This window comes from Sceloporus undulatus, chromosome 3 (assembly GCF_019175285.1).
Source record: "Sceloporus undulatus isolate JIND9_A2432 ecotype Alabama chromosome 3, SceUnd_v1.1, whole genome shotgun sequence".
Taxonomy (NCBI): domain Eukaryota; kingdom Metazoa; phylum Chordata; class Lepidosauria; order Squamata; family Phrynosomatidae; genus Sceloporus; species Sceloporus undulatus.
In genome coordinates, this window is record NC_056524.1 from 143,805,173 (window position 1) to 143,820,101 (window position 14,929).

The following is a 14,929-nucleotide window of genomic DNA, read 5'->3' on the forward strand; positions in this document are numbered from 1 at the left end:
GACAGTGGAACACACTCCCTCGGAAAGTGGTGGAGTCCCCTTCCTTGGAGGTATTTAAATAGAGGCTGTTTTGATTGAGAGTTCCAGCATGGCAGGAGGTTGGACTGGATGGCCCTTGTGGTCTCTTCCAACTCTATGAATCTATGATTCTGATGTCTGAACTGGAACAACCATTAGCCTGGACAGCCAGACTGATTATGGGTACATTCAGGAGTGATCACATGACACTGAACTTAAAAGGCACTACACTGGCTGCCGATTAGTTTCCAGGCAAAGTATGAAGTGTTGGTGGTGCTGTTATATGGCATGCCACAAGGTACTAATCTATCCCCAGTGCTGTTCAACATCTACACGAAACTGCTGGGAGGGAATCTGGAGACGTGGGGTGGGATGCTATCAGTACACTGATGACACTCAGACATTCCAGGACACCAAGTGTTAAAATCCTATATGATTTGGCTCCAGGTTACCTATAGGATTGGCTCCTCCCATATAATCAACGTCATACGCTCAGGTCCTCTGGAAAATCCTTGTTCCAACCAGCCAGGAGTAGATTAGCAATGGTTTCCCAGAGGACATTTTCATCAAACTGGAAATGGGAACAGATGGCAAAAAGGTAGCACTTAATGGATATGAGGCACAGCCTCGAATCCAAAAGCACCATTAGGAACTCCAGCACCACCGGAGTCGTAACCTGAGCTGGAGAGAGGCCTCTCTCAGCGAGGAACGAAAGGAACCTCTTCCATTTCGAAGCGTAGGACTTCTGGGTAGCAGATCTCTGGACAGCCAAGATGACTGTCCGTACCGAGGGTGGCAGCGAGGCTAGGGACGGAGCCTCCAAGTTACCAGCGGCAAGCTGTCGATGTCCGGATGTCGAACCCGGCTGTCCTGGAGAGAGAGGAGATCGGGGCGGAGGTTGAGACGGAGGAAGTTTCTCTGGGAAAGGTGCAGCAGAGACGGAAACCACGGCTGCCTCGGCCACCAAGCCTATTGATATTCCTTCCTCCTATTTTCACCTCTCCTTCTATGTCCAAACCTGCTTTTCTTACAATATGTTCTGCATATAAGTTGAACAGATGGGAACCATTCTGTTTCTTCGTGTTCTGTTCTGACAGTAGTCTCTTTTCCTGAGTACAGATTCCTCATCAGAACTATCAGATGTGGTGCCACTCCCATGTCTTTAAGGATATTCCATAGCATTTCATAATCTATGCAATTGAAGACTTTGCCTAGTCTATAAAGTACATGCTGATTTTCTTGTGAAATTCCTTGATGTGCTCCATTAGCCACTGTATATTTGCAATGTGGTCCATAGTGCCTCTTCCATTTCTGAATTACTGCTTGAACCATAGGGATTTCTATCTCCATGCATGGTTGCAGAATCTTGAGCATAACTTTGCTTGCATGGGAAATTAGTGGTATGGTTGTTGGAGTATTTTCTGTCTTCCTTTTTGTGGGCGAGGATATATATAGATTGTTCTCAATCTGTTGGCCATCATTTTGTTTTCTATATCTGTTGACAGATGTTACCACTGTAGTTGACTCTGTCAATGTGGATTTCAGCAGTTCAATTGGAGTATCATCTGGTCCTGGTGATTTGTTAGCCATTTCCTTTTATTTTCTTTATCTTGTGGAATAAGTCTCTCATTCTTCCCTTTTTGTTGTCTTCAATTTCATTGCATTGACCTCTCTAGTAGTTTTAATTTTTTGTACTACCCATTATACTGTTGCATTCATGGTTCTTGGTTTGTTCCCATCTCCAAACTGTTGTGAGTTCGATTCTCCTGGGCCCAGGTTGACCCAGCCTTCCATCCTTTTGTAGGTAGGTAAAATGAGTACCCAACTTGTTGGGAGCAATTGGCTAACACATTGTAATCTGCTTAGAGAGTGTTTAGCACTATAAAATGGTATAGAGATGTAAGGTGCTATTGCTATATGAAGCTGCCGGAGAGTCATCCAGATAAAATGTCATTCTCTGCTGATGATACCCAGCTCTATCTCTATTTTGTAACAGATGCAAGGAGGCTGTGGAAATCCTGAACTGTTGCCTGGATGGAGCAAGTATGAGGTGTAGGTGAATAAACTGAGGTTCAATACATGTAAGATGGAGGTTCTGTTGTTCACTAAGAAAGCTAACCTGGAGTTCACATTACAAACTTTTCTGGGTAGACTGCCCAACTTTTGTGTGCCACCTACATATTGCTTAGGGAAGGTAAATCTGACTGTAGTTCATTACTTACTTACCTCTCAAATATACTATAACTGTATTTTAAACAGCTTGCTCACTTGTGTAAACAGTCATGAAATACTAAGTATGGCTGCAGTTAATTATAATGCTACTGGAAAAAGGAAAATTTTCTCTAGAAAAAATGTTTTATTATACTGTGTTATGTTGAAAATATTTACTCAAGGACATGAGGCTTTGAATTTACATCTGTACAAAAACATAAGATAGAAAACATGGTTTGCTATACTATATATTCAATATTTTACAAAACAGCATTGCTTCATTAAAAGGTTCCAGATTCCCAGAGGGCTCTAGTTTAAAACATTTTTACATGTTTCCCCTCTATCAGATCCTACTATACAAACACAATCTAAGTGGCAGTGTCAAAGTACCTTTGATAGATTTTGGCAAGTGTCACTTCACGATTCATTGGCGAAAACTATCAGTTGCCAAAGAGTATTTTGGCCATCATCACTCTCAACATCTCAAACACCCATAAACACCCATAAATCAAGAGTAAAGCCTCACCCCTTAAAGTTTACTAAACCTCTAAGATTTGTGCCAAAGCTAAGCAAACAACATTCACTAAACAGTGAACATCATTCACTGTTGCTGAATGACTGGATATCAATAGTTGATAGGTGGAATTAGAATCTGAAACAGTCCCCTTTAAAAAGGAAATGGGGCTTTGTTGCCAAGATTTTTATCTGGAAACTTCCACTGATTTAGACTAAAAAAACTGGGATAAAGCAGCAAAATAAAAAAAAAATCTCTTTGGATAGAGAAAGATAGTATTAAAATACTTCTTCCTTCCATTTTTTGGGCTCATGTTTAAAGACTTGTCTGGCCAGGATAGCATGGCTGACATCTCAATGAAATTACACTGTTCAGTTTTTATCTGTATGCTGTGTTTGTATGTATTCGCAGATGACCACTCGAAGAAATACTGTTACAGGTAAGCAACCTGTCCATCTTCTCCCCCTTCAGAAAATCGTTCATCTCCTTCTCAAAGGAATAACATATCTAAAAAGTACTTTCCTCATCTTAAGTTGTGCGCCAACACAAAGTGGGAAAGATATGTAAAAACAAGTTATCAGGATCCATCCCCAGACATGCATTCCTCTGCCAAAATATAGTAATATTTATTTATTCCTCTTTCTAACACAAAATGCACTTTACAACTCTGAATAACCATTGTGTTCCAACAAAGATGGAGGGTTCATATTTACAGAACAGGTTATCACTACCTTAATTTGTGAGCTTTAGCAAATGTAGTTTTAGTTCTAGCTTTGTCTTTTTTTCTTTTTCTTTATTGTATTTTCTTTATTTTTTGGTCTTCCTTTTAATGTCAGGCACACAACTTATGCTGGCTAGGAGGTACCCAACAGAAGGGGAAATACAAATCTTCCCAGTAAGTCAAGATGTCCAACACTGATTACCTTGTGCATATATCATAAGGATTTTATCATGCCGAACACAATATGTGATTTACATTGTTAATCCAAGTCTGCACTAGTGAACACATCTAGTGTGAACTCATCTCTACTAATGTGCAGAAAAAGTGGTATGTTTCACTTGACACACATAAGCTTGTCAAGTGAATTTTTAAATATGCATGGCAAAATATTCACAAAAGCACGCCTTTTCACCTCTTCTGGGACTGTCACTTTCTGTATTTAAGGACAGTGGCATGCAAGAATTTGGATCCATTGGCTTACACCATTTTAATTTTTACAGTCATTCTAGGAAACACGAAGCTCTACACTGATTTTTGCAAACAAAAAGTCCAGCTGAAGAATTGCCATTACAGTTAATATGGCTCTGGATCAGAAATGGCCAAAACAATGGCTAAGTATGCCATAAATTATTTTAACAATCAAATCTCACATTAACAACCATCTGTAGTAAACATTTGGCCTTGCCACCAACTGGGATGCTAGAAAACTAGTATGGAGTCTGTATCTTGTGTACAACTTCCAGTGACAAATATATAGAAAAGTACTGCCTTCTTAAGAGTCTGTATCAGAAACAAAAGTTATAGTCAGTTGATACCTTGCCTTCAAGCAGCCAGTTTGGTGAACATATTATTCCAGAAGAATTAGGAATATTCTAACTCTTAGAATATAGCTTGGTTACATCAGAATAAAATGTAAAATAAGGCTTTTGCCATCTTCTTAGGTTAAAATTCTTTCTGGTCAGGTACAGTTTGAAGAAGCTAAAAAGACAATTTCAGTCACGAACAGAGTAGTCACATTAAAATCAACAGGCTTCTAATTTCAAAGGGTCTATTCTAAGTGGGACTAAAATAAAATTTAGCACTGAAACTCCATGTACCAAGCAAGTTTAAACTGATCTACCGCCTCAACATACTTGACCTAGAGCTTATGCTAATGTCTTTTTACCACCTAAAGCATAGAGCCCCTTTGTATGCATCCCATTCTGCTACAGTGATAGCTGTGATCCTCTTCAACATCAGCTCTACCATTTTGAATGTTATTAACAGGAATAACAGAAGGAAATGTAGTTGTTTCTTCTTTTGTTGTGGTGCATGAAGTCTTCAGTTCTCAAATGTGAAGCAGTAACAACTTGGTATGCACATTTCAGGAAGACAGCAATTAGAACATGGCACTGACGGCAACTTTCTCAGCAATCCCACTGAGAAAAGATTTCTGCAACAGTGCTGCTCCTAGCAGGGCTCTCTAGTCTCAGGAAGCTTCAGATAAGGTTATTCCTGATTATATTTTGCATCCCAGGGATGACAAGTCCTAAGAATGAATATACTTAAAATATTCTGAAAAGTACCATTCTCTGTGAAGTCCCTCCCACAGAACCAGTAGAGGTGACTAAACAGACCCTAGAAAAACTAGAGGTAAAAACAACTTGTTGCCATGTGACTGTCCTAAACACATTCCAGCAAAGACACAGGTATGACAGGTTAAGAAAATGTCACATTATGAAGTCTACAAACATTAAGGTGGAACAGCAAAAAGTGCTTCACCTTCTTGCAACTAGGTATGTTACCCTGAGATAGCAGCTTTAAAGAGACTGGAACTGATCTATTTAAAGAGCATTTTGTAGTACAGCAATCCAAGTAAGTCAATCATACATTTTTGTCACTGAAGAGGCAGCAAAATGAGGTCAACATCAGTCTCACCCAGGTTGAAATTTTATCTTTTAGTCTCACGGCTTTCTTGTTTATTTATTTATTTATTTATTTAAAGATGTAAAAATGTAACCCATTTACATAAGAAATGCACAAATGTTACGGTACAAACACTAGGGTACTAGGATGGGCTACAGCTTTCCGCTAGGTGGTGAAGAATGCAAATTTGCCATTATGCAACCTTACAAAAAGCATCCTTAATTGTTTAATGTATGCAAATCCAAGGAATACTCTTCATGCTTTTACAATACTTGGTAAAAACCATGACAGTGGAAGCCATTCCACATGGCATAAATCATTAACATTCTGCTACAGAAGAGAAAGAGACACTGCAAGTACAGCAGGGCCTACTGTTAACACAGAATCTAAACATTCAGTCACCACTGTTGTAAAATTTGCTCTTCTGGAAGGTTTTTGCTCAATATTCTCACCTGAGAAAATAGAATATAATCCCCTTTCTCTTAAAGGCAGAGGTGTTTCAGCTCTGATCCTTCAATTCTTGTGAGTCACTGTATAGTCCCCCTAAACTTTTAATAAAAATAAAAGCATTCCTATTTTGTCCTGTCCTACTGCTTCAGTCAATCACAGCTTGGATGCTGGGTGATTATAATGAGGCCTGCACAAGAATGTTTTTCAGCCTAGTACACAAAGTACAAGCTGGCTTATCCTATGGTCCATTTGGTCTACAACTTTTTTTTTACTGAACTTTTAAAGAAACATTTGTTATTGGTTTGTATTTCTTTAGTCTGGTCCACTGGCCAGTAGCATAATTCATTTCAAAGACTGTATCAACTAACATGGTGGTGCTTCCTGTTCCATCTGCCTTTGGCAGCACTTCTGTATGCTCACTTAGTTTGATCTGGATTATGTCACCCTGCTCTTGACAAGGGTTTTCTGTGGAGACAAAAGATATACATTTAAAGATCAGAAGAATTTAACAAACCTAGAGAAAGAGGCTAAGCAGAAAACTACACTTTCCCGGGTAGTGCATTATGCGTTTCCTCTTATATTTTCCATTCTATGTGATCAAACCTAACGTCAACTCTGTTGACAATTTTACTCCAAGGCTAGGCAATCTATAGTCATCAGCATGATATGTTACAGTTGGCCTAATTTCAAAAGTCTCCTGATATGGATCAGGCCACCATAACAACGATCTGTTCCTCCCACCTCCCCCATAGTTGACTAAGTGGAGAGAAAGAGAAAAGAGGGGGCCTGCTTACTTTTAATTTTGGTCCTGCTCACTGCTAGCACAAATTCCCCTCCCATCAGGGAATGTGGTGCTTGACAAAGAAAAAGATTGCCTAGTCTTGATCTAGTTCAGTGAAAGTACATCCTGTTCAAGAAAGTACATCCTAGCATTTAGCTATCCAACTTCTGTCTGAAAACCTCCATGGAGGAACAATCCCATATCCTCTCTATATAAACTGATTTGCTTAATTATTATTAAAGTTAAGAAATTTTCTCTAGTATTCAACTGAATTCTACCCTCCTACACCCTAATAACATAGGTCTAGTCCTGCCCTCTCATCAGACAGCAATGAAAAAACAAAACAAAACTATGTTCTTTGTAACAGCTCCAAAAAGAGAAAGTGCTGAAAATGACCATAGACACCTAGTCTCTCCTATACGTGGGTCCTACTACCATCATCTAAGGTGACTATCATGATGCCTCTGAGAAAATGAAGCCACTCTTCCTGACCTTTGTATAAGACTGATTTATCTTGTTTTCAGCTGAACTTCTTACTCTTGTCAGACAAGCCATCAATTTCTAAGCACATTATTAACATATGTTTTAATTTGATACATGCCTCTGGATCCTGCCATGAATCCAAGAATAAGGGCCTTCTCTAGTCTTGTCACTTTGTTTGCTGTCTTGAACATTTCTTGTGCTGCATTCATTTGTTCCCTCTACAAAAGATATTCCAGAAGTTTATATTTCAGAGGAAACAACAACTTGATACAAAAACATTGACACTTTCCTTTCTTGTATTTATTTATTTATTTTTGCTTTACAACTGAAAAACAGCAGTGACAAAAGCACTCTAGCTAGGGCTTCAAAGCTAACCCAGTTTATATGAAATGAAGAATTAACTGTGCACAGTTGTATTGCACTAGTTTGTAGCTGAACTTTATTATAGTTATGTGTATGTGTATACACACACACACAAATATGTAGCAACAAACCCTCCTTGTATTTTTTTGCTGATATATAAATTAGAGATTATAATTTTATTTTTTAAAAAAATATATAAATATAACTAATATAAAACAAGACACATTAGTCTCTAATTCATGGAAACAAGAGTGTAACAATAAAAAGGAAGCCCTCAAAACATCTTTATAAAAATACTAAAAATATTTTAATACTCTTCATCCAATTAAATCTTTGTTGCAAGAGGCCATAGCACACCCTTGCATCAAGGCCCTTCAGGTGGAGAAAGGAGGGGTTTGCAAGTACTGTCCACCATGATTGATTCCAAGAGCTCCATCACTCAGACCTTTCTGGAGGTGATTCTGCTGGGCAGATAAAAAGCACAGAGCAAAGTGACTGAAAGCTGTCAACACATGCTAAAATGGAAGGCTTATTCTCAAATGCCCCAATAAGTAAAATTGGTGGGTTGTGTTCAGTATGGTATATCGAAGTTGTGGAACAGAGACTAAGTATTACCGTGAGAGTGTGGATGTATTTGTAACAGACCTAAAGAATGGAAACAATCTCAGTGAGCTACAAGAGTATGTCCTGGAATTTAGTTGTCTAGTAATCCTCAGTTCCTACTATTTAAAAAGCCAAGCTAACAAATGCTATTTCTCAAATAAGATAGATTCAAACTAATTATGTGCATAAGTGTGATAAAATCTCTCTTACTGTTAAGAAGAGGCCTTTCTTGGCCGGTGCCTGCTGAGTGGCACCCTGTGGTGCCTGTGTAGCTGGTGTGGTAGCCGGTGGAGTCACAGGGGAGGTAGGTGTTGCTGCAGTTACATTTGTATTACTGTTGTACATGGGTGTTCTTTGCTTAAACTGAGTTGGCACTGCAGTGGTGGGTGATGTAGTAGGCTCCTCTTTAGCTTGCAAAGGTTCTCGAACAGATCCAGCTATTGGGAACAAAATAATGTAATTAAGTACAGGTCATAATTGGATAACGATGCTCACCTTGATAGACTGACAGAACTAACAGAACTGTGCCATCTTGGCAAAGACAAAGATACTAAAATGGAATCGGGTACCCAGCCAATTGAATTAAGCCTAAAATTTGAAGGATTCTTCCTTTTCTTAAGAGACTTCAAATGGAGCCTGCTTGGATTCAAGTGGGGCCGAAGGCCTTGTGTTTCTGAAGTTCACAGTACCAAAGTTGTTTAATGAGAGGAAGGAGTCTTATCAGTACCAGCACAATCAATTGGTATGTCAGAAAACAGAGCTGATTGCACTAAAGCACATGAGGCAAAGCCCTTAGAGGTCTTAGAGGCTGTGAAAAGTGGCCTATTTTGGGGGGCAAGGTCAGTAGCTTCGACAGCTGACACATAAAGAACTGTTTTCAGATGCAAAGTCCTGTTCCAACAGGTGTGAAAAGGAAAAGGCTCTACAGTGGGAGCACTTATCCACAACATGGGCCTCTCCCAAGCAATGGAGGCACTCAGAATGGCCATCTGTCCCAGGGATTTTCCTACCGTAGAAGACATACTGCTTGAATAATGCTGTAGATGCTATGAACCAGGAGAAAAATAGAGAAGATGTCAAACAAAAGATGCTAACACAGTAAAGTTGCCGATGATGTAACTGTGATGGTGGACAAAAGAGCACTGATGCGAGACAGAGTAGGAAATGTACTGAGTACTGTAGCTATGGTATTGGAGGGTGGGGAGTGGGCCTTCAGCTGATGAGATCCAGCTCTAGAAGTTTCCAAAAATGGTCTGCGCAGGCACAGAGATTCCCATATGTATGAGTCACAGAAACCACAAAGAAAAACCTAAGTTTAAAACAGATTAATAGCACTGTGCTATTTCATTTTATTTTTGAAAAACTGATGTATTATGTGACAAACAAGTGCAAAAATAAATTGAAGAGAAAAGCATGTTACTTACTGGGCTGTGTTTCAGAACTTGGAGCATAAGAAGAGGATGGTACAACACTGGGGGCTGCAGGCAAATAACTTGTAGAAGCCAGGGCAGGGTCATTATTCAATGAGGCAAGTTTCTGTAAAGCACAAAACACAAACTCAATATTTTTCAAGCAGAATGTCTTTAGTTTAGACAGAGGTGAGCAAAGTGTACCCTCACACCACACTTTATATTGAGAAGCCCCCAATCCCACCCCATGTCTGCTGTTTTAGGTTGTCTGACAGTTGTTGGGATATGGACCTGGATTGGAAAGCAGATCTCTTCATTATTCTTCATGTCAATTTTTTTCAGCTCCTACTCTTGAATGTCAACTGCATAAAACTTATGTAAGAAGCTAGACCTCTTCACTCATTACCCGCAGGGGTCTGAAATAAACTGACAGGACCACATGGCCGTACTGCCATTAGGGACAACAGGACTTGAGCATCTGTGGATTTTGCTATCCACGGGAGTGGGGGTGGGTGGGTTGCAGAACTTAGTATGTAACGATTCCCCACCACCTCACAATTCTGTCCTTTCTTTTTGACCCAACACCCCTGTGGGTTTTTAAAGGTCAGTAGCGTGGATGGATGTTAAATCACAGGCCAAGTGGATAGTTAAGCAAGAATAAAAGTTTATTTTAACACAGAATAGGTGAAGGTAACTTTGACATGAAGTTGTTACTATGTCTTCTTTGTTGCATATATACAAGTCTGGTTTTAACTTTCCAATAATAACTCAGCCGCACAGGCTATACTATCACCCAAGAAATTATGTAACCCAAACCCCTTTTTCTGAGTCTGGCTACACTGAGTCTCTCCTCTCTAGACTCTCCAGAACTAATACTGTCCCTCTCTGGACCTAACAGACCCTTCCTTGGTCTATTATCAGAATACTAACTATCTCCCCCCACTGAACGCCAGCTTCATCCCTCAGGATTCCAAACCCTAACTGACACAAGCCAACTGGAACGTTTAAACTCCTCAGCCAGCACCTGATTGGCTAGTGGATCTCTGGCTTCTGATTGGCTGGTTTGTAAGTCAGTTCGTCACACTTAGTATTAGAAGATGGGTGGCAGTGGAATAACATCAATAACATGAATTTTAGAAACAGACTTTCCCTCTAACCATGTTGCAAACTATACAGTCTCAGATTGTGTGTAGCTATAACAACATTGTCCATGACACTTGAGGGTGGCACCATGCTAAATATCAGCAGAAGTATCCATGGTTTTGTTGCAGGGATAAGGGAAAAGGATTAGAGTATGATAAAGAACATTTCAAAGAGGACAGTATGCTTGCTGACCCATCTTGGACAATCCTGGTTTCTGCGCTGCAAGCCAGTTTATAAGGCATTACACAGAGGATGAAAGGGTACCTGCACCATAACATACCAAGTCGCCAAGGTGCAATTTTTTAAAAAAAAATTAGTAGTGCCAAACCATTAAACCTTGGGAGCTTTACCCACCTCCAGGACAGAGAACTAAATATGCCACTACCTTGATAAAAAGGAACCCTGCATTCTACTCTATTGTGAAACAGGTGTTCCACTTTGGTGTCAAGAAACTAGAAAATGCCATAGTAAACATTTCCCATGAAAGAGAAAAAAGCCTTTAGTGCCACTTTATGTTAAGGCACTATGTGCTTAGAGCACACAGTCTCTTCTCTCCAACTAGAAATAAACTATCTCGGTGAAATTGCCCTCCAAAACAGGAAAGAATTAGATGCCATCACTGTGATGTGTGTGTGTGTGCACCATGCTTGGAGAAAAATGTTTCTATGTTAACAGGTCATGAGCTGTGATTAAAGGTGTGATGGACAGGATGCAGTCAGAATAATACGTAAAATACAGGAGAGTGGGAATAATATGTGGGCTATCGAGGTTAATTGCCTAATATGGAATGGATCGCTACACTGTTGAAGTCAGTCATTTCAATAACTGCCATTCTAATTATGCTACATTTTTGTATCCAGTGCCTTGGGAACTTATTATCACTAACATCATCCTGCTGTACTTGTTTTAGATGTAACTATGTTGAAATGATTAGTGCCTCCTTCTGTATAATCCACCTTGCACACTCAGGTCCTCTGGGTAGAATGTACTGCAACCTATAAAGACCAGAGGACCTTTTCTGCAACCACTCCCAGATTATCTCCTGCCAAAGGAGATCTGTCATATTACCAGCTTGGACAGCTTTAAAAAGGCTGTTAAGACGGATCTCTTCCGGCAGGCCTTTCCTGAATAGCAAACTCAGCCACCAATTCAATCCACCATCTCACTGAGTACTCTTTAGCCCCATTCTCCCATTTCTGATTATTTTAATGTATTATTTTAATGGTTAATGAGTTTAATTGATGTTTTAATTAAACATTAACCCAAACCCCTTTTTGGGAGGGATGGAATAATTGGGATATTGGGTATTGTATGCTTTCTTTTAATTATAAGCCGCCTCAATTGTCTTCTGACAAAGAGGCGAGGTAAAAATGAAGCTTTTATTTATTTATTTATTTATTTGTGCTTTAGAGATGTCTAAAATTAATAGATAAGCCCACAAATATAATAGGTAGTTGGTCAAAAACATTGATATTCGTTATGACCAAAAAAAAGGGGGGGGGAATGAGGTAAGAAACTTGTTGAGCTTGATTTCTTTAGAATGTGTTTACTGTGACTATATTGATAAGCCGTTCACTTAGCATACATGCTTTAAGCACACAGTGCTGTAACATATCAGTGAAAACACCAGGCAGGGGGTGAGATATTGAGGCATCTGCTTCACTCTCTGCCTATGCAGCATTTTTAAGCCAATCAGTTCTAAAATAGATAGGATTCTATATGGTTTAAAAGCCTGGTTTGTTTTGCATATGGGTTTGCCATTCAGGGATGTAGCTGGGGGGGGGGGGGGTTTGGGGGGGGGGCCCCCCCCCCCCCCCAGTAAAAAGAATGGCATGCGCTTCTGCGCCGCCGCACCCCCCCCCCACTATAATGGTGGCACTTAGTCTGGCCCCCCCCCCCCTTCCTAAAATCCTGGCTACGTCTCTGTGCCATTTTTCTACTGATGGATGCACCCAACATCCTTTAAATAAAACCTCCTTGTTCTCAAGTTTAATGCCAGTCTCTCTTCGCAGTCTCTCTTCGCATGCCAAGAGATCCCAAGACACCACCAAGATGGTATGCAATGAACTAAGCTCTTATTTTACACTTGTTTTTCTCCTCTTGGTCCATGACCAACCTTCTAAAGTAAATTCGGGAACTTTCAATAAGAAGCTCTCCCTTCTTGGGACTGGCATTAGGGATGAGGGAAATTAAAAAAAGGAAGGGAGGAGGAGAGAAGATCAAAGAATAAGGCAAAGGTAATGGATGCACTCAGTCCCTAAAGGTTAACTACCTCCCCCACCCCCACATTTTAGAAGGCCAATTGGAAATATGTTGTGCACACATTTTCCTTTCTTTCTCTGAAAAAAAATGACCTTATTAAAAAAATAATGCTGGAATTTTAGGTTGGGGGACTTTCAGCAGCCCACATTTAACGATAAACCTGATTTTGCAAATTTACAAAAATTGGCAAATTCACGGATGTTTATTATATAAGTGATTATTACAACTTGGCGGACATATAATATTCTTGTCAACTCTTACCTGTGTAGACACAAGCCCAGCAGCATAGTCTGGAGTAGCATTTTCTACTATAGCTTCCTCCTTTGTTTGCTTTTCCACTACTTCCGTATCTATTCAATTAAAAATATAGAAGAATGAAGCAAGAAATAAATGTATTTCATTTAATTAATGCTGAAACTCAGCAACATGCATGTACATATAAATGTTGAACAATTTAATTTTTTCATTTGAGAAATATGAGTACACTATCCTTTCCTTTCTCTCTTTCCACTAATAAAAATAGAGTAGGTTAAAGAGAAAGCTGAATTGTCCATTATCTTTATTCTTTATTCTAATGTAAAAGATGTGGCGCTTGTGCTGTTTTCAGTGACCAGATGTGGTGAGTCCTGCTTGTGGTCCCCTCCATCCCACTATGTCCTGCTGCTTTTGCAGCAGCAAACCAGGGATGGGAATTTTACCTTCATGAACTATCTTTGAGTTTCTTGTGCCTGGGGAGCAATTTTCGGTGGTCTCGGTACCTCTGATTTTTGCAGATGGTTGGCTGGGCCATTAGCACTGTCACTGAAGGCACACCCATCAAGATGCCATTTCAGCTTGAAGTCTAATTGCCAGTTATCTTTAATGTATTTCATTAATTAAAATGTATTCATCAAAAGCATTTGACCGGATTAATTGGAGCTATTTGGAGGAAATACTGAAATGGATGAATCTGGGAACCAAGATTTACAATTGGATATTGGCAAAAGGCTCAATTGATAGTGAACAATGAAAGAACTACTTATTTCAAAATAGAGCGAGGCACAAGGCAAGGCTGCCCCCTATCCCCACTTTTGTTTGTGGCTGCATTCGAAGTTTTGTTAAATTACATCAGATCTAACCCTGACAATTGTGATAGAGGAGGCTGCGCCCTCCCTAATCTTAAATGGTACTATTTTGCATCTGGGTTGTCTTGGTTAGAAAAATGGTTCAAGTTAGAAGATGAAAGATTACTATCCCTAGAAGGTCATGATTTGAGATTTGGTCTACACGCTTTCCTCTGGTATAACAAAGTAAGAGAAAACAGAGATTTTGAACATCACTTCATAAGAAGATCTTTATTGTTGATATGGAACAACGTAAAACTCTGTTTTACAGACAAATGCCTAAATGGGTGTCTCCTCACGAAGCAGTTCAACAAAGGTCCAAAATCTGTAATAGGACCTGGCTTAGATATTCTGATATTGTTTTCAGGGGAAATGATAGAATGATCTCCTTAAAAACAAGGGAACAATTGGAATGTGAGAATATTATAATAGATTGGTTTAGTTACTTTCAAATAGCGGAAAGATTTAAATAAGATTGTGTTAATTTTGGAATTACCATGGAATCTAATGAATTGGATAAGATTATAGAAAATAAAGAGAAAGGACATCTTTCAAGATATTATAGAATTCTGAAAGGTAGAGATCTTGAAGATGAAATAGTAAAGAACTGCATGGTGATATGGTCGCAAGATTTAGGAAAAAATATAGACTTGGAATTATGGGAAAGATCATGGAGAGTGACTAGATGACTAGAAAATTTACTTTATGTCAGAACTATATTAAGATGATGTATCAATGGCATATGACTCCTGTTAAATTGAATAGGATATATAAAACTGTGAAGAAAACATGTTGGAAAGGGGATAAGCATGAAGGTGATTATCTCCATTTATGGTGGTCCTGCATCCAAGCCAGGGAATATTGGAGATCTATACGATTATTGATGATTAATTTTTTACAATTAGCTATCCCACTTGACCCTCGACTGTTTTTGTTAAATATGACTGGAATTTTGGAAAACAA

The 14,929-nt window shown here is 39.2% G+C and overlaps 1 protein-coding gene across 1 annotated transcript in view; it reads right to left on the reverse strand.

Moving 5' to 3' along the window:
- Nucleotides 1–3,544: 3,544 nt before the first annotated feature.
- NELFA (negative elongation factor complex member A) overlaps nucleotides 3,545–14,929 on the reverse strand; it is a 39,391-nt gene continuing 28,006 nt past the window's right edge. Inside the window, 5 exon segments of the mRNA XM_042458583.1 lie at nucleotides 3,545–6,284; nucleotides 7,202–7,301; nucleotides 8,260–8,486; nucleotides 9,474–9,585; nucleotides 13,125–13,213. Coding sequence (XP_042314517.1) covers nucleotides 6,088–6,284; nucleotides 7,202–7,301; nucleotides 8,260–8,486; nucleotides 9,474–9,585; nucleotides 13,125–13,213 — 725 coding nt within the window. The 3' untranslated portion in view covers nucleotides 3,545–6,087.